This window comes from Rutilus rutilus (assembly GCF_951802725.1).
Source record: "Rutilus rutilus genome assembly, chromosome: 20".
NCBI classification, from domain to species: Eukaryota; Metazoa; Chordata; class Actinopteri; order Cypriniformes; family Leuciscidae; genus Rutilus; species Rutilus rutilus.
The window spans coordinates 14,778,317-14,798,693 of record NC_140225.1 but is presented as its reverse complement, the minus strand read 5'-3'; the positions used below and the strand labels follow the sequence as shown (position 1 = coordinate 14,798,693).

Here is a 20,377-nt window from a genome sequence, read left to right as displayed (position 1 = left end):
CTCACCCATGTACAACATCTTAAGTCCTCCTCTAAACTTTGACCTTGGAAGGACTTTTCCACAACTTTGCATATTTTGTTTATACAGTGTTAACATTGTTCATTTTAATATTTTTCATTTTTCATTTAATCTAATTAATTGTGTTTTGCATTATGTCTGGTGTTTTGCATTTTTCTAGTTTTAGTCTTTGCATTAATGCTTAATCTGGGGTAAAATTAGTAAAAAAACAAAACAAACAGAACAGAACAGTCAATATCACGTATTCAAGATGAAGAGGACTATTCTAATCTTATTTTTTTATGTGCAAAACATTACTCAAACCATTTATTATTAATTCAAATATTTGGAAAATTATAGCTTTTATACAGGGTTCATTTCATATTTTAATCTGTCTCATGATTTAAAGGTCAAGACACGTTTGTCACCTTATTTTGAGCATGTGTGCCTGCAGTTGAGAAAGTGACAGACAGAATGTGAGAGAAAGAGAAGTGTGGCTTACTAAAATTGTCAGGACAGTTTCACAAGGGGCTTATCTGTCACTTCTTGATGGCCTTGGTGAAAATTACAGCCTGTCCGTTTACAGTCCATATTGAGTATACATAACACATTAAGAGACTCATTATCTATTTCAGACCATATGGACCTGGGCTGAGGTCGGTCACTGCAAGGCCATCCTAAGCTGCTCTCTCTAATTGCAACAATTATGCCATCTTCATTACAAGGGGCATTTATGGAAAATGGTGCCACGGCCCCTCAAGATTGGTGTCATTGCACTCTGGACTACAAGAGAGCCAAGGAGATATGCCCTGCAGCCCACTCAGAGCCCAAATGTGCTCATATCCCAGTGATTCTAAGCTAAATGTGACAGGGAATTTTTTCAATAGATCTAAAGTTGCATGCCTGTTTAAAAGCACTTCATCTATCATCAGTTTTAGCTGACTGAAAAGCATATCTTTGTAAGATTTGTAAACAAATTGTTCTTTTGAGTTGGATATTTTCAATAAAAAAACTTGTCTAAACTATTCACTCACGAATTACACTGAATGATTTATTCACAAATTAAATTGAACAACTCATTCAGGATGAATGGGAATGTAAACAAATAAATTGTATGTTTGTTTTAGTTTCCGTTCCCCACTTCCGAAATCGCGAGATGTCGAGGAAAACATTTCACTGTAAGTTAAATTAAAAACAAAAAGTGCACATTTTATTGGTGCAAATATGAGTAGGGTATGTGTATTGTGCACAACATTTGCAACTGCTTTTTATCACTTAATTAGAAGCAATTTTAAAATTGTGTCTTCTGTTAGTTACAGCGACTACTGAACAGACATTTAGAAGTTTATTTTAAAATGCAAAGTACAAAAAAAATAAAAAAAGCTCTGTGAACACAGAGCACTTTTTGCAAGACTATAAGTATGCCCTCATGTTTCCATTGTGTCTTGTCTAGTTTTGTTTGTTTAACTGCTGTTGGTGAGTGTCATGTAACCAAGTCAAATTCAAGTTTTTTGACTTCACTGTGTCCGTGCCTGTGCCTGTGCCAGTGTCCGTTCCGTGCCGGTGTCCATTTTGGTGTCCGTGCCGGTGTGTCCATGTTGGTGTGTCCATGCCGGTGCCGGTGTCCGTTCCAGTTTCCATGCCGGTGTGTCTGTTCCGTGTCCATTTCGGTGTCCGTGCTGGTGTGTCCATGTCGGTGCCAGTGTCCATTCCGGTTTCCATGCCGGTGTGTCTGTTCCGTGTCCATTTCGGTGTCCGTGCTGGTGTGTCCATGTCGGTGCCAGTGTACATTCCGGTTTCCATGCCGGTGTGTCCGTTCCGTGTCCATTTCGGTGTCCGTGCTGGTGTGTCCATGTTGGTGTGTCCGTTCCGGTGTCCGTTCTGTGTCAGTGCCCGTGTCCATACCGGTGCCCGTGTCCATGCCGGTGCCTGTGTCCATGCCAGAGTTCGTTCCGTGCCGGTGTCCATTTCGGTGTCTGTTCCAGTGTCCGTGTGCCTGTGTCTGTGCCGGTGTCCATCGGTGTCCATGCCAGTGTCCATTTCGGTGCCCGTGCCAGTGTGTCCATGTTGGTGTGTCCGTGCCAGTGTCCGTACCGGTGTCCTTGCCAGTGCTGGTGTCCGTGTTGGTGTGTCCGTGCCTGAAAACTGCGTCCGAAAACTGAAAAATGCGGAGGATGTATCTTGGAGGATGTATTCCACGGAAGGCATCAAGGCACGTCCGAATCTGTCTCCTGAGATACCTTCATATAATCAATTTTTGAAGGCAGCATCTATCCTTCGCTGCCTTTGATATCCCACTATCCTATGCTTTCCATTCTGTGACAATAGAGTGGTACAGGTATGTTTTTATTTAATAACATTTTTCCATATTGGATTATCACTAAAAACAAGCTCCGTGATCAACAAAAGTTTATGATATTTAGACTTTTTGTCCATCAAGATAATTTTCACATATCAACACAAATTTTATGAATTTTGAAGCCTAAATGCAGTCGCCAGAAGTAAAAAGCTAAAGGTAGGCTATAAACGAACTACACCACGGTCCCACGACTTCAATGTCACCATCCCACTAAACATTGGACGTCGGATAGACGTGCAGATCATGTCTATATTGGGTCCGTCGGTCCATGACCAATTCTGGACATCTATTCGACATCCAAACTAGGTCCACTATTTGTACTTCCCATTTAGGCACTTGTTAGCAACCATCCTTTTTCAAGACACGTAACACCTTAAAAAATCATGAGTGGGGTAATACTGATGTATTTTATGTCATAGAACAAAACCATAGACCTTATTTGAGCCATTTAACCAAAAACCCATTTCAAAGAAGTAAAGACCACTGCTAAAATGCTAACGTGTTTCCACATTTTGGACTAAAAAAATAAATAAAATAAAAATGTTTTTTGACCAACGTTTTCCACTTTTTATGTTATTTTCTTGCAAGAAATTACTATTGTACTAATTAAATATTCGCTTAGTTATCACCAAAACTCTCTATTTTGCTATAGTAGACCATTAAACCGCTAATCTGCCACTGAAGTCTGTCGGAAATCAGTTTCGTAAGGTTGCAGCAGAAGCAAACTCAACTGATTTTGTATCCTCAATATGACCTGAGTAAGGAAAAAAAAGCCCCGAAGAATCCCCTTAGGGGAAAGTTTTGAAAAAGACCCAGACCGGTATTCATACGCCTATTCATTATTTTTCTCACGTGAATAGGGTACAAATTTTAACCTTTAGATATCACCATGAAAATTACTGAGTTAATAACTTACATCAAGACAGAAAAAAAATGTATTTCAAGTTTTTTAAAATTGTTTGTTAACATGAACAAATGGAACATAATCTAATTACATATGTGCTAATTTGCATAAAGAAACAGATCTAATCATTGGGTATAGCCAGGTGAAAATGTCTTGTTGAATCTTGTTGACATATAACAGTAAAATACTTAATGTTAAGGTCTGAATGGAACCCATTTAGGCTACCCATGAGCATTAATACATAGAGGCAGGAAGAAGTACTTTAGAAACCAGCCTTTATTAATTATTATTGCAGAGATGGGGTTTGGGGATGGGTCCGTGTGGGACTGTTTCTGGGGGTTCACTTTTTATTTCACCTACCTTTTGTCTTCTGCATTCTCCTTCCCATTGTCTCCTGGGAATTCACGTGAGAAAAAGAATGAATAGGCGTATGAAAAGCATACATAGACTGTAAAAAAATATGGACGTAGTGTCCGTGACGTCACCCGTAGGTGTCTGAAGACCGTTTTGAAGCCTAAAGTGGGCGTAGCCGACCGTCGCCATCTTGGCAGCGTGTCACTCCCGAATTTATTTATTTTTACAGTCAGACGTAACGTGACGGCTAACAGACAGCAGACAAACGGCTAATGATGCCTAATGACCACAGCAGCAGGAATCCACCTGTCACTCAAAAGTGGACACCCTTAATTATGCAGAACTTTAAGGCTTAATATAATGTAAACGGAAGAGTTATAAAAAAATTCACCCCCCTCACAGTTGTCATGAAGGGAAAAATAAGCTGTATAGACCAAAGCCACTTTTTGCACCAGGCTGTAAACGTGTTTTTTTCTGCAGTAAAGTTGGGTATTTTAACATGGGGGAGATATAGATTTGACTCACTTCTGCACCCAGCCTCAAGCGGCCAGTCGATGAATTGCCGCTGAATTCACTTCCGTGTTGGTTTCAAGAGAGAGGGCTGTTTCTCAAAACCAAGAATGCAAAGAACGGACTTGTGTTCTTGGGGAGAACGCTCTTGCTAGTTGTTCTTGGAAGAATGAACTCACAAGGTGACGAGCACACAGAACGCTGCTGACAGTTTGAGACGATGCTGGTATTGTGCAATAATACCCCCACACAGACGCCGTCTGCAGTATCCAAACATAACGCGATTTAAATAACGGGTTAAATAACGGGTTTAAATAACCCAAACATAACTCCTTCCTTGAATGCCGAAATGAATGCTGGGATATTTCTGCCGTCAAGTTCACACAAGTTACCAACCGCTGCATCCTCTGTAAAATGGGCGTGTCAAGAACACTTCCGGGATTTTTAACCGTTCCTGCCAAAATGCAAAGTTGTGTATTGGGACAGTACTTGGGCAGCGAATGATGACGTTTCACAAGTTCACAAGAACACAAGTACAGACAAGAACGCATATTGAGAAACGGCCAGGGAGGTTGCCGCTTGATGAAAAGGCAATATTTGGGTATTTTTCGAAACTTTCCCCTAATGGGATTCTTCGGGGCTTTTTTCCCCTTAGGCTACTCATGACAGATACAAAATCAGTTGAGTTTGCTTCTGTTGCAATTTGTTCAACCTTTTTTTCATAAAATGACTAATAAAGGACTAATAAAGTTAGTCATTGATAGGACAACAAGTCAACAAAGCAAACAAGTCTGCCTTTTCAGATGCAGCCACAGATTTAGTGCTAATAGATTTAGTGAACCAGCGGAGGGAAAAGCAAGTCACTTTAATAGCTGTACAGCAAGATTGTTCACAAATAAAACATACTAAAAATAAATAACTATGTTTATGACATAACCGCATTAAATACAGGTTAGTTTTAACAGTATTTGATGTTAAATGTGTAAAAACCACACAACCCAAAATATGTAAATCAATTTTAGTAGTGTATGCAAATTATAAATACACTGTAGGTTATAAATTACTTTGTTTATGAGTTGGAATCAACAAACTGACCGCTTTTGATTCAGTTCTTTGCAGCAAACTGTTCGAATGAATCGATTCGCGAAAACGAGTGGATCTTCTCATCCTATTTTGAATGACATCGGCGCTGCCCTGTGATAAAACTTGCTACGGTGTTGTTCCGGCTCTCTAAGTATTTTATTGGTAGTTGAATATGAAGGGCACACACATCTCTGTTTTTGATTGGTTGGTAAAGATTTGGAACCGATGTCAGGGGAGTGTCAATCACTTTCAGGAAGTTGCAATCTGTGGCGGTGAAAGCAGCCTGCACTGACTGGAAGAACTGAAACTGTGATTATAAACATCCTTCCTGTGTATAACATTATACTTCTTATTGATTGTTGACATGCTTTTATAAGAAGGCGTTGTTGTTAGTTTGTTTGTGAAACAGTGGTTAAATAAGGAACCATATAACCAGGAATGACTTGACAGGAACTTTACATCTCTTCAGTCATTAGGATTATTCGTTCTGAAACTTTCTACATGACAATTTAACATCATGGCTCCAAAGAAATACACAGCAGCCCGTCCACTTCCAGACGGATGCATTTTAACAGATTCAGAAAAGAAAAATTGGCGCATCGGCAAAATCATTGGAAAAGGTGGTTTTGGACTGATCTACTTGGGTAATGACTTTATATTCTGTGTTAAATGTGAAACGCCTTCATCGTTTCAGTTTCATCTATGGCATTAGACATGGTGGCACAAGAGTTCAAAGACCTGAACATTTATATTGCTAGTGCACCTTGAATTTTAAAATGATATTTTATTTGACATTTTAATGATTTTTTTTTCTCAATACAAGTTTACAGTAGTTTTTTTTTTTTTTTTTTTTTTAATAATGAACACGCAACTTTATTCACATGAAATGATGAAACGTTTCACTTTTTTTTTTGTTTTGTTTACATTTTACAGCCTCTCTGGATGTGAATGTCCCTGTTCGAGATGACACTGATTTTGTGATCAAAGTGGTAAGAAATATATTGAAACAGTTTGATGAGATATCACCCAATACATGGGCTAAGTGTCTACAATTTCTATATACATTTTCAGGAATATCATGAAAATGGACCTTTATTCTCAGAATTGAAATTTTATCAACGAGCAGCAAAGCAAGATACTAGTAAGATTCTTTTTCTTTTCTTTTCCTTTTTCCCACCTAAATTCTCTCCATATTATGTAATGTAATTCTATTGTTAAGAAAAAACTTAATCTGTAACACTGTACATCTGTAAACACTGATTTTAATATTGCCAAAGGATGTAGAGAAACATGTGCATGTTTGGAGTAGTGTTGAATGGAAATACTGAAGACCCCTCATCTTCATCTGAGAGTTTTCAAACATGAAGTGCATGTCACTGATGAAGTGGCTATAGATGTAAATCAGCCTGGCTGGGCGAATTAATAAACCAAAGCAAACATGCACCTCTGTGGTCGTTAGTGCAATCCCAGCTTGTTTGAGCTCTAATTCAGAGAGAGTGACCAAATTGCTGATAATGATGCTGGTTTCTCCAAAGGGCCCCTGACCACCTGTCAATCTGGTGCACAGCCAGTCAAGACAGATTTCCCTTCCAGCTAGGCTGGAGGAAGTGCTTCTTTATCAGTGTTTGAGAGATGCGTATACATATAACTTTATATGTTTATAAATCATGTGCAAATGTATAAAATGGCTAAAACATTTTTAAACTCTAATATCACAGTGAACAAATGGAAGAAGTCTAAACACAAGGAGTTTTTGGGGATCCCAACTTACTGGGGGTCTGGACTGGCTGAAAATAACGGGACAAGGTATGGAACTTCAGTTTGACTAGGGTGGGCCGTATATGACCACCGTGATATGAGTAATGCATATCACTGTAGTGGTGTATATATATATATATATATATATATATATATATATATATATTGTTGTCTGGTTGTATAGGTACAGGTTTATGGTGATGGATCGGCTGGGCACAGACCTGCAAAAGGTGTTAATGGAGAATGGTGGACAGCTGAGGAAGCCCGCCGTGCTACAGTTGGGTGTCCTCATGGTGAGACGCTGCTGAACTTCGTTCAACATTTAGTTAGAGCTGTTTTGCCAGTGTTATTTTAGTAATATTTATGTACTATTATAGTATTCATTCATATTTTGAATTTGCCTAAGTTTTTTAAAATGTTTTTCATTCAATATTTATTTTATTTCAGCTTTATTTCAATTAACAAAAGCGATAACTGCATTTCTACAATTTATAAACCTACTATAATCGTGACCCTTGAATATGCAACCTCAGTTAGGGTTTGATTGAACATGGTAAGTGTGACAAGGCAACATTATTTACAGTATTACATAATAAAGTGGATTTTTGAGTAAGCTTTTGTTGCATTTTCTGTCCGGCTGCCTTGCATCCAGCTCATCTGCCTGTAGGTCATTATGAGGTTACTAAATTATTCATGTTAACCTTCCCCTCTGTCACTTTGCCCTTAACAGCTGGATGTGCTGGAATATATTCATGACAATGAGTACGTCCATGCTGACATTAAGGCTGCCAATCTCTTATTGGGACACAGAGATCCAAGCAAGGTGAGTTTCTATGCGTATTACCACAAACAATAAGGGACATCTTAAATGATGTGACATCTTTTTGGGTCACACTTTATATTAGGTGTCTTTTATAATTTTTTTATTTAAGTACATAGTAGTTAATGTACTAACTGTGTTCATGATGTATAGCAAAACACTTTTGCTGCTATTAAGGTGGGATACGGGCAAGGTTAGGGACAGGTTTGGTGGTATGGACAGGTTTAAAGTTGGGTTAAGGGGTAAAGGAAGGGTAAACAGTGTAATTATTATAGTATACTATACGGGTACTACTACAGATGTAACTACAGAAATTAATTTCAGTTGTAATTACTTTTTTTAAATACAAGTACAACGTAAAAACGTTTGTACTAGGGCTGTCAAGAGATTTAAAAATGCTATCAATCACTTTTTTTCAAGGTAAATATAGGTGTCTTTCCAAAAAAGGACACTTGGAGAATTCAACAGGACACCAAATAACCACATGATATAAGGAGTCCATATAATTCATAAAATTATTCACACCAAAGCACCCATGAAAAAAAGCCATTACGGAACAAAACTTTTCAGAATTCAGTGTACATGTGTACCGTGCAACATCAAAGAGCTTGTTTAAAACTTTTTAGAGCTTGTTTAGTTTTAGATGTCAAGTTGCAATACTGAACAGGACCACATGGAGATGCCAAAAATAAAAAAAACCTAAACCAACTGCCTTGACCTGACTGCATTATATGCCTACTTCTGTACATGGATATATTCTGAATTACTAAACACAGAAACAAACGCATGACAGATAAAAACATCCTGAATGTGTGTGGAAACAACTTGAATGTACTGAAATGTGTCTATGCATTAATACAATGGGAGATGAGTGTATCGAGCGTACGCATACACGGTTTGTTTCCGCATCAGTATAACGGACTCGCACGTGCTACTGTACGACTCCTGTACATCACTGCAATTGTCTTTACCTTGATTACAATCCTCATCCATCGAAACTTTACTAGCGAGAAGCTGATTAGCTTTATCCAGCCGAGAAACGTAGTTTGTGTATCATCTAGCCATACAACGGTGGTATGTTTTGACGTTCTGTTCAGTCTGTATTTCACACAGTGCGATGTGTGAGGGCTCGCACTCTTCAGAAACAATCACAGAATATGACAGAGCTTGTGTTTTAAAGCTAAACAGACAGACTGAGAACAGACTGTTCTCTCTGACATCTCTGATGCAATAAGCCTGGACTTCTAAGATCATGTAACTGCATGACGTTAATGGCGCAATTTCACGTTCTTCAGTCATTTATCTGCATTATATAGCCCTAGTATGTACGCAATATGTGCATTGTATCAAATGATTGTTAGTACATAGTAGTTAAAGACACCTAATATAAAGTGGGACTTCATTTTGTGTACTCAAACGTGGCACATGCTTGAATAAGAATGTTTGTATTATTTTCATTGATCGTCTACTAAGACGGCCAGCCAGCATTGATGACATTTAGAACTTAAGTATAATGGAGTATAATCAATTAAAGTCTCAGTCTGCTGTCATTACTTGACCCCATTTCCTTGTGGTTTGCACTAAAATACCATATACAGTAGGAAAGATTCAGTTTGAAAGAAAATGTCTTTGGGATGATTTATGCTGACTTTATCTTTTGCAGGTGTACTTGGCTGACTATGGACTGTCATACAGATACTGTCCTAATGGAGAGCATAAAGAGTACAAAGAGAACCCCAAGAAAGGACACAATGGCACCATTGAGTATACAAGCATTGACGCTCACAAAGGAGTAGGTAATGTGAAATCTGTCATTTATCTTATCCTTTTAAACCACGCTGAGGTATCACCGAGATAGAAACATATTCCATTATGCATAAATGTCCTCTGTTTCCCAGTTAAAGTCAGCATAAATTGCCATTTGCAACCCATTTTACTTTCATAATTTGAAGTATTTGCAAGTGAAACTGAATATTCAGTGAGAAAAATAAGTAGGGAATTGAAAAAGGGAAAAGAAATGTGATATCGGAGTTTTGATTGAAGAATTCAGAGACAACCCTTTATTTTTCTTTGGAATAACATGAATCAATGTATTAGCCGCAATTAGACCAGGAACATTCATTAAGGAAGTGAATAGGGATAGTTTTCATTTCATGTTAACGTTAAAACAAGAGGTTCACCAAAAAGTATGAATTCACTATCCAGATTACTCACCTTATAATGGGGTCTGTTTATGTGGCTGGGACTTGTCTGTATCATGTCCTTAACTTTGGGTCACACTATTGGAAACACATTAACTCGTAAATTGTGTACAGTCCTTTTTATTGGATATTGATTGTTCTATCCATGCTTACTTGGGCAGACTTAATTCAAGAAATCCATAATTAGTCAAAGTCATAACCTGCATTTTGTATGCATTTACTATTAATTAAAGCTTTGATGTTTTGTTGAACTGGGACTCAAAGCCAATATCTCTGCCTGTGTTGGCCATAGGATATTACAGGAGTTCAATACTGAATACACGGTGGTAAAGCTTGCTAATAGCCATGTTTCTGTTGCTGTTAATTTTGAAAGCACATGGAGAAAAGACAAGATGCCCAGTCAGCAGAAAAATAAATTATAAAGTTTATTTTGCAAGTTTAATGTTTATTTATTTTTTAAATATGTTTAACACGATTATATTTTAAATGTATACATTTATTTAATTGTATGCTATTAGAGTTTGAGTTAGGGCTATGCGATTAATTGAAATCGAGTTTCGACTTTCATTTGGCTTCCAACAATTATGAAAATAAGATCATCGAGATAAAGCGATTATTGTGCCTCATTCTGTTCCTTTCAGTAAAATCATGGAACTTGACTTTCGTAAAATGGGACATGCTTGATATTAAAAAGAGTTACTAAAAGCACGAAAGCGAACTCCCGCTGTCCCTCAGGTGGCTTTCTGTGCGAACGTTCTGAAACTGAGCGGAACACGGACAAACAAAGTGAACTTAGAGCTTTGGGTGTGCACCTAAACAGTCAAATACATGCAAAAGTATGTCAAAATCCCAGGCTTGGCGAGTATTCGCCTAAAACCCAGTTTGTTATGTCTTAGTTGTGAAAAATAAAATGTTTATCAGTATATTGGATCCGTGCATTAGGTCTTAAAGTGACAGCGGCCTAATAAATCTGCTGCTGTCTGTGTCATTAATGTTAATCAGAGAACAAAAGACAAAGAGAAAAATCACTAACTGTTCTAAACTGAATGACATTTGTAGCTTTAATAATTTGTATATTTTTTATATTGTCTTTGGCCTATAGTTTGTAATTAGCTTTTTTTTGTTTTTAATGCATTACTGACTGTTTACTTATTTTCAATAATTTTGAGGACCTTTTTTAACTTACATTAGTTAGTATTCTGCTGTTTCACTGGTATCTAAAATTTAGATCTAGCAACCTTATTTTCAGAAAATATATACTTGATAAATATTATATTTTAGGTTTGGAAATAACATGTTTTTTTATAACAATCATACCTATTTTTCTCACTTTATATAAATAGGGCTGCATACATCAAAATATAAAGCTGCATTTATCTTTTTTTTTTTTTTTTTAATGACTTTTAAGGGGATTCTCATATTTGGGGGTCTATGGCATAAAAAAGTTTGAAAACTCCTGGCATGACAAACCAGAGGTTTTTACTGTATGTGGATTGAAACCTTCTCCCCCCATATTTTTCTTTAACAGTATGGTGTTTTCATGTCATTAGGATGGGTTTTATATGTGGAGGATGAATATGTGGGAATGCATGTGTGTATTCCTATTTAGATATAAAAGGGGAAAAAAGTGCATGAATCTCTGTAGCTCATAACGTGGACCCAGTAAAACATATTGTCTGATACATCAGAAAGTAAATCATGCTCAGGTTCAGACCAAGGTCTGGCTGCTTTTAGACCATGTTCTTACCTGAAACAATTTGTTAACATTTCATGTACAGGATTCTACATATGTTCCTGATTCCGTCTTTCTGCTCTGTAAATGTATGGCCAGTTGTACTTTGTAAATCACACTGCATATGGCAAGTGATATAACACTTGAGAGTTTATAAAAACACCTAACCACTGACGCACCAACTTGGGAGTTCAATGTCCCGATCCACTCCCAAAGCTAAACTCAAAGCAGCGAGGCCGTAAATTTGACAAACCTTGTTTGCGCCTCTATTAAACAATCCGCAGCCGAGCCGACATCACCGCACTAGACGTCTTGACGGAGGACACTGACAGCTGTTGTGTAGGTCATTAGCACTGACTGCCCTGTAGATGAATGCAGATTACAGAGTGTTTCTTTTCTTTTGGCCCCTGGCACCCCGTGTAGATGTTGATTTGTAACCATGGTGAGGAGTGCAGAGACGGCACTTCGTGTCCCACTGAAGCCTTTGCTAAAGGCCTAATTATCACCTGTAGGGTTGAATTGAGCTGGCTGAAATTCAGGAGGAGAGGTTCAAGAGTTTGACATGGCGCTTTGGATAATCACAATAACAATAGGCCATCATTATGAACAACAGCTTCTATCTGATGGAAGGTGTTGTGCTCAGCCTAGAATGCATCGTTCTTGTGGATCGGCCTTTTTATAAGTGAATCGGTGTCAGGACTAGGCCAGGCAGCCCACCCCTTTCGGCTCCATATTACAGAGTCGTACTAAATGTTTACAGAGATGGTCTTATTTTGTGCACTTTGGTCCTTAATCATAGTACCCTTTTTACATGGCACTTAAGAGGCATTTTTCCAAGGTCACCTGTGAGGGATGTTAAAATCCTTTCTATTAAATTGTGTTTGCTAAATTACTTTGGTCAAGGTTGAAGAAAAATAAAGAAAACCTATATACGTGGCCTAATGGTGTTGCTGGCTAGCGGGCTGGGAGGCTGACTCTGTAATAGGCATGGCAGGATCAATGATGGTCATGGATTTAGGCAGAGATTTTCCCTTTTGATGAATGCAGTCAATAAGTAATTTCTCAGGAGATGGACTGCAGTTACAGTATTGAGTTAATACACTCTCTAGGCACGAACAAATGATGTGCCTTAATTTACCCTTATTGATGAAGTTGGAGCTTTTCATGAATGGACAGGCTTAACAGGAGGTTAACTCCCGTATACGAGTAAAACTGACAAAACCATCCCATTCAGATTTAAATGTAGGCAAACGTAATTCATTGAGGGTCCTTAGTTTAAAGTCAACTCGTAATTGGTTTAATAGCTGGGATCCAAAACTAATATTTCATGACTAAATGTGACTGCTGTCTGTCTGGTTGGCATAAGACTAATCAGTTGGTTGAAGTGAGGCCGTTTCACACTCAGGGCTCATAAGCAGATGTGGTGTTGTAAAAACTAGACTGGGATATATTCCCATTGAGCTTATGGAAGTGTGAAAGAACTCTCTTGGGCTTATTTGAAGACTGAAACCCCTTGTACTTATTCCAAAAGTATTAATCTCTTCTGCTTCCAAGGTTAAAAACAGTTGCATAGAGTTTTTTAATATTTTTTTTAAACATCTTTTATTGTTTTGTTCTCATGGGCTGCACGCAAAACAAACATGCAGTGTGACCAGTGTAATCTGACTTTTGTGAGCTGCTTCATTTTAGTGAATCAAAAACATACAGCGTGACAAGTGTAGCCTGATTCCTGCAACCAGTGACTCTTATGAGCCCGTTCTTTTTAGTGAATCAAAAAGATACAGAACACATTATGCAGCCCAATTTCTGAAATGAAGTATGATTTCTGAAGCGATTGACTCTTAACCGGTTTAGTGTAGTGTAGCCCGCTATCCCTTTGAAAGCTACAATTTCCATTGTTGGTGTTTTGAGTCCGGTTCTTGTAATGGATAGTTCTTCAAGAAGATGAGTTACTGATTTGAACAATGCCCAGTATAATGTACAGAATTAGATATGTATGAATATTTACAAAAAAATAACATTAGAACTGCACTTTTTAATATTGGAATCGAATTTAATCAAATCAAAAATTTGATTCAAATAAAGAGCTTGTGAAACAGAATCAAACTGATTTGGGAAATTGTATCGTTTCCTAGCCCAAGGTAGAGATAGAGTCTTTATTGGTATATTAAACAAATGTAAGAATAATAAAAGACGAAGTGGCCTTGTAAGAAGTTTTTAGTATGCAAAAGACATTTACACTAGATGGCAGTTGTGTAATGTGTTACGGCCGAGGTGGAGATGGAGGCGGTCTAAGGAGCACATACAAACACTCTCAGGCTCTTCTCTTAAGGCCAGCAGAGACCCCACGGAATCCAGAAACATGTGGAAACTATTTGGGCCCAGACATTTATTTCTTTGTTTTACTGCTTGGCTCTCCGTCGGAGAGAGTGTCGGGCTGGGCCACAGGCTGTCTGGATCATGTCAGAGGCCGTCAGGATCAGGTTCCTGGACGAGTCGCCAGACCAGACGAAGGAGGAGGGAGTGTGAGAGAGATGTGAGGAGCGCTGGTGGGAGGAAACTGACCTACTCTTTCAACTCTCAGCCCCTCTAAGAAAAGCCCCGTTAGCCTGTGAGGCAGGCCAGGGCACCAGCTGAGAAAACAAAATACTCCTCTCCATCACCCCCCCCCCTCCTTCTTCGCCTTTTTTATAGGGGCATATTTCAGCAGCCAATGGACGGGTCATTCAATCAAAAGAGTTTTACCTCTCTTCTCAACCAACACTTAACTTCTTTTCCTTATCTTCGCTTTCTCCAACAGCCGCATCCAGACGAGGAGACTTGGAGGTGTTGGGCTACTGCTTGCTTCACTGGCAGTGTGGAACTCTTCCCTGGCTCTCATCTCTTAGGAACCCAGCTGAGGTCCAGGAGGCCAAGGCCAAGTACGTTCCCCTTTTCACCATAGGTCTAATTGTGTACAGTGGCTGCTGATCAGAGGCTTTCTGTGCTTATTCAGCCTGAATTATTCACTCAACTGTTTTATTAAAACTAAAAAGGTGTAAAAGGACACATATTTTCTTTCTTGTCTGGAAATTTAAGCAGTGGAGTACACAGCTTTAAAAGGATCTGTGGATCATTAGAAGAGAGAACGACAAGTTCTTTATAGTGAAATTTTAAACGTATGTTGTGTGATTCCATGAGTCGAAAGCAAAGAGGTGTTTTCAGATGCATTTTTGCAACAGGACGTCTGTTTAACCTTCACCTTTATCATCTCTGGACCACAGGCTGATGTCCAACCTGCCAGATTCTGTCCTGAACATGTCCATGTCCGGCTCCAGCACGGGTAGGTGCACGTGAGTGTGCAGACCATTTGCTTTGATCAACAAGGTATGGGGCAGGGACTTAGATTCCTCGCCATCCCCACAAGCACAATCTCCTTGCCTCTCCTTCATCAACGGATTCTAGTGTCCCTGCAGTATCTTTTCCCCCTCCACAGGGAGCGAGGGCACGTGCGTCTTCTGAAAGGGGGCTTTGTGATCTATGATTATGATGAGGCCTTATTCTCCCAACCTTGAGAGGCTGGCTACAGCTGGACCAGAAAGATAAGACCTCTAACATGCATCAAGGCTGCGCATGTGGTATACATTCAGCCAGGCTGCCACAAAGAGAACGCGCACTGGCGTAGCACTGCATCCAGCATATTTATTACAGTGAAGAATGGAAGGTGCCCATATTAGACACACATTTGTGTTCTCGTATGAACTGAGAGGCCCCTCTACATTGTGCTCCTGCCACTGTCCATTTGTTAGGAAGATGTGGTTTTTGTTTCCTTAGGAATGAAAATGAAGTCTGCAGACGCAGGTTGTCACTTGGCCGGACATTTGCGAGTGTGTTCAGTAAGCATCTAGGTCAACAGCAGGATGCATCAACATAAAACATGCAGACCAGCTCAGTTGGTGTTTATCTGCAAATTATGCAAATACTCAACCACGGTCAAACTCCACTGTAGCCCTCACTTGTGTAGTTTCCAAAAAAGGACACATTTGGGATGCTCTACATCAAGGGTATTCAATTAAAGTTCCAAGAGGTCCGGTCTCTAGATTTCCTTCCCACCGGACAATATTTATTTGGAATGGTTATAAATTTCCATCTGGGCGGCAGAAGTACTTTATAAAACATCAAAAAATCCTAAATAGTCATCAAAGATGAGTATATTGGGACCTCAGAGCCATAACAGTGGTGTCTGAGAATTTTTCACAGAAAAACAAATTCATCAGTTGAGCCCAAATGGATATGATGATCAGATTTTCTTTCAGGCTATTATTCTTTTTTACATTTATATACCCATGTATGGCCATGTGGCAGAAAATATACTGTATGGGGGTTCAGGGTTTTCCTCTTGAAGTCTGCACAATTTTTACATTTTGCTTAAAATAAGTATCTACTAAAAACAAACAAACAAACAAAACGCCCTGTCATCACTAGCAGAAAACAAAAATAAGTTTTTGTTGTCTTTCCTTGCCATCTACAAATTATTTTCCCAATTACAGTATAAACATTGTTTATTATGAAATGCTCTTAATATGCTAATAAATAATGCTAAATATAGATGGAGGAAAAAAAAACCCAGCTTGTCAAAAAACTTTTTTATTTGAATGGTCAGAGTCAAATATGTATGACAGATAAAAATAATAGTTTTTCCTGCATTCTCATTTTCTGCAGTGTTTTAGCTAAAGAATGAATCTATTTTGCTGTTCACTGTTTTTGCTACTGTGTTGTACTAACCAAGTCATCTGCAGCTCTAAATGTGGCGAATTAGAGTCCTCAGCAGGGAGGGAAGCAATGCGCACGGAACGGCGTTTGGTTCTAGATACAAATGTTAAAGATAGTGCCCAAAGACCCTTACGATAAATGACCTTGAGCGCTTGCGGTGTGTACCGCTGTGTTGTTTTGACGCGTTGCTCACTTTAAACTGTAGAAACAGTTAAATGGTGCCACTGTTGTAATTATGTCTCATGGAACAGACAGTGAGGACCTCTGCTCTACATGATAGTATAGTATAGTCCTTTATTGTCATTGTAACCTGTACAACGAAATTTAAAAGTGCCAGACAGTTAGTGCATCAATAAATTAATATCAATAAAAACATTAATAATCAACACATCCTCATGATGAGGGGTTTCGAAAAAAGATTCCTGCTTAACATCTGATTTTCAGAATTGTTTCTGTGTATCAAAGGGATAGTCCACCCAAGAATGAACATTCTGTCATCATTTCCTCACCCTTATGTCGTTCCAAACTTGTAATGTACATGTTTCTTTCTTCTGTGGAATACAAAAGAGGATATTTTGAAGAATGTTTCAGCTGGTTTTGTCCATATTGTGAAAGTCAAAAACATTAAGATGGTGTGGAATTAATTCATACAAATGGTATTGTCCAAGTCAATCGTCATGACGTTTGGTCACGTGACGTACGAGAATCAATGAGGTTTGACTTTATTTGATGTTTGTGTTTGTGTATCAATGTTTTGATATGATTTGAAAGTGAATAAAGGCTTAAATTGTGATCGGTATCATCATACAAAGTGTTCGTGTTGCATTGGAAGAATTACAGTATACCAAATGAGTTGTATGGATTAATTTCATGATACTTGAAAGTTTTGGACCCCATTAACTTTCACTGTTTGAACAATGACAACTGAAATGTTCTTCAGAATTTCAGTTTTTTTCGGTGAACTATTCCTTTTAAGTTTAGCATATTCAGATGTCTTTCTTTCTGACCCCTTGCAGAAATAGCCAGGTTCCTGTCCAGCGTGAAAAACCTTGGCTACAATGAAAAGCCAGACTACCAGGCCTTCAGAATGATTCTGTCAGCGGCCGGCCCGCTGGGCCCATTGGACCTCTCCAGGCCAAGAGCGTTAGAGATGGCCAGGCCAACCACACAAAGGGTGAGTGTGAGATGCTTTGGCACAGCAGCCCGGTAGTCTTAATAGAGACCATATGAGCTGGGGCTGGAGCATTCAGAGCAGCCTGTGGGCTGCGGCAGATTTATCTGTCTGGGAGAGAGAAGGAGATGCTCAGGTTTGGGAACCCTCTTCTGACCCTTTCCCAGCTACACTGACTCCCACTCCTGCTCAGAGCCGCCTGACTGGCCTATTGGCGGCGTTGGAGTTGGACCAAAGTGATGTGGACGAGAAAAAAAAAGAGATTTACTCAGTGGTGACAGACTCAGAGTTACCGAAGGTTCTTAGCCTGGGGCCACAGCTCAATGCAGTGTCAAAACCATACAAGAGAGCTATTTAATTAAAGCGCTCTTATTTATTGCAATCACATGGACACTTATATTTTAACGTCTATATGCACATTCAGAATCAAACTGCGTAAAATACACCACACTGAATTCCTGCACTCTATTACGCTGGCGAGAGACAAGAAGGGCACTTTTCCTCTTTAAATGGAATGAGCTGGTGAATCTTGACCGTGGTGTCGTAGGTTAACCTTTGGTGACCTTGCCAAAAGGCTTATTGGTTCTCAAGAGGTCTGGAGTGGAGAGACCTTAATTCCTCTGGAATCACTTCACAGTTGATCACTGCCAACTTGAACCGCTGAACTTTACGAACACCAGAGCAACCCAATTTGGGGCTGTTGAATACACACATTTTACAGAGGCCAAAAGATCGGCAGTTAGAATTGCCTCTCATTTTTATGTGGAGCTGTCCAGCAATTTGATCTGTGGTTCAATAGAGAAGGCTCAGTGTGATTCGGAGAAGGGTTGGTAAATACCCTCAGTGCTTAGGGTGTCAGTTACTCTCCTTGTGTCCCTGATATTGAAACCACTCTGCATACAGTGGATCCCCTGCAGAAAACATCTCAGTTCTACAGGTTTAGATTGACCTTAGCATTTTCAAGTGTTTTATAAATAAAGCATGAATCATAGAAATTATGATTTAAATAATGTAAGATATGTGCACATTAATGAACTGCAATAAAATTTCAGTCAGTAGTTGTCCATAGCCAATAGTGTAAAAATGTTTGAAGTACAGCGCAGACAGAAGTTACTTTCAAACCAAGCGGCTTTCCTTTGATCAAGGGAAAATTGCCTTTTCCGGATCACCTGCATTCCTATTGAAATCATTGGATTTTGCCCATGAAAATTTGGCGAACAATGGTAAATGTGAACGCACCTTTACTTGTGTACAAGTAATAATGGCAAATAGTGACATTGTGGGAAATTGAGTGTTGTTCCACCCTCGTCCATAAAATGAAAGCTAACCAATTATAGTGAAATATATAAATGTAATAGGATATATCTTTTTTTTCAAGGCCCATAAAACCTTCACAATTTAAGACTTTTAAGATATTTTTTTTTCATCTTTTGTCAAACCATCATTTAAAGTCTTTTGTTTATCTCTACTAAAAAGTTATGCTTTTTGCAATTATAGAAATTATGATTATCAATTTATCTTAACCATGTTTCCTTAAATAAAAAAAATTCTCCAATTAAAGTTTTAGTGTTGCACAACATCTTGTCATTCATTTTTGACTATTTATTTGTTTCCGACTTGAATATGTGACTTCCTGACTCGGATGTAAGAGCTTCCCTGGTGCACTTGACTAGTGTTTAACTAAGAATGTGTTTCCCTGAGATGGATTAGGTCATGGTTCTGTTGAGGAAGACTACAGGACAATGTGTGTTGATGTTGCTAAAACCAGATTGAGGCTGCCAGTTCAAAGTGTAGAGGAATTGATCGTTCCTTCAGTGAGCACATTAGTGTTCCTTTTTGATGCGCAGGAAATGGCTGCTCTATAAATGTATTTTACTGTTTTACATGTATGGAGAGTTCTTACAAAGCAGTGTGCAGAGTCTTTTTCCTCTGACCTTGACCACCCTGCCTTTAGCACACATGGAAAGCATCAGTGTCAACAGCAAGGGCATTAAGATTTGAATCCCCTTTTCTTTGTAGTTGGATTGTTCTCTGTGGTTCTGTTCATCTCCTAGTCGATGTAGCTTCAGTTCCTTTGAATAAAAGCTAAAACAACACCATCAATGTCCCCCTCGTGTCTCAGCTCTCCTGAAACCACGTCAGGCAGCGTGAGGCCAGTAGCTCCTCGTGTCACTCCAACACTCCTGGAGTTTATTTTGCCTACAGCTGACCTCGCTGGTGATCTGTGGCCAAATTTAGTTTGGACAGTTGCCACCTTAGGGAGAGAAGTAGATGTCATTAATCAGGGCAGGTCCGCTTCTCTCAGGATCCAGGTCAGGGAGGGAGCATTATTGCTCTTTCACTCTCTCGTGAATGCTCAGAGACGAAAGCAAGTAAATTCCTGTCATCTAATTTAACTTAACCTCCCACAGGCTGCAAGCCAACCCATGACTACTGACAAAAAAACAGCCAGATCAAAGCCTGTGGTGTCAGTTGAGGAAGATGATGAGGAAGAGTTGGGTGGGTCCACACCAAACAAAGTCTGGAGCAAGACCAAACGAGAGACACACAAGCAGGTATAATTCAAAAAACAACAACGGAATATTGGTTCTGGTTGGCTAGATGATGTGGGGTGCATTTTTTAAAGGTTTGGTCAATTTTGTTTCACTGAAAAATATATTCTTTTACTATAAATTGTATTTTACTTTTAAATATTATTTCTGACAAAAAAACAAAAACGACAACTTTACTGTCTAA

At 38.9% G+C, this 20,377-nt stretch overlaps 2 protein-coding genes across 3 annotated transcripts in view; one reads left to right on the top strand and one right to left on the bottom strand.

Annotated features, from left to right (window-relative positions):
* Positions 1-1,329: 1,329 nt before the first annotated feature.
* LOC311280024 (uncharacterized protein) lies at positions 1,330-4,467 on the bottom strand. Its single transcript, XM_084391908.1, has 2 exons — positions 4,140-4,467; positions 1,330-2,313 (listed from the first exon to the last, which is right to left on the bottom strand). The coding sequence occupies exon 2, from the start codon at positions 2,203-2,205 to the stop codon at positions 1,447-1,449; it is 759 nt and encodes a 252-aa protein (XP_084248034.1). The 5' UTR covers positions 2,206-2,313; positions 4,140-4,467; the 3' UTR covers positions 1,330-1,446.
* A 964-nt stretch (positions 4,468-5,431) lies between these two features.
* The window catches only part of vrk2 (VRK serine/threonine kinase 2), a 16,256-nt gene continuing 1,310 nt past the window's right edge, over positions 5,432-20,377 (top strand). The window contains exons 1-12 of one of the 2 annotated variants that reach the window (XM_084392084.1): positions 5,432-5,516; positions 5,677-5,851; positions 6,141-6,196; positions 6,279-6,348; positions 6,926-7,013; positions 7,150-7,258; positions 7,696-7,788; positions 9,449-9,581; positions 14,519-14,639; positions 14,982-15,040; positions 17,487-17,644; positions 20,053-20,196. In XM_084392084.1, the coding sequence (XP_084248210.1) occupies positions 5,725-5,851; positions 6,141-6,196; positions 6,279-6,348; positions 6,926-7,013; positions 7,150-7,258; positions 7,696-7,788; positions 9,449-9,581; positions 14,519-14,639; positions 14,982-15,040; positions 17,487-17,644; positions 20,053-20,196 (1,158 nt within the window). In that variant the 5' untranslated portion in view covers positions 5,432-5,516; positions 5,677-5,724. Of the gene's footprint in view, positions 5,540-5,676; positions 5,852-6,140; positions 6,197-6,278; positions 6,349-6,925; positions 7,014-7,149; positions 7,259-7,695; positions 7,789-9,448; positions 9,582-14,518; positions 14,640-14,981; positions 15,041-17,486; positions 17,645-20,052; positions 20,197-20,377 lie in introns of both variants that reach the window. The other variant, XM_084392085.1, reaches the window with a different exon arrangement.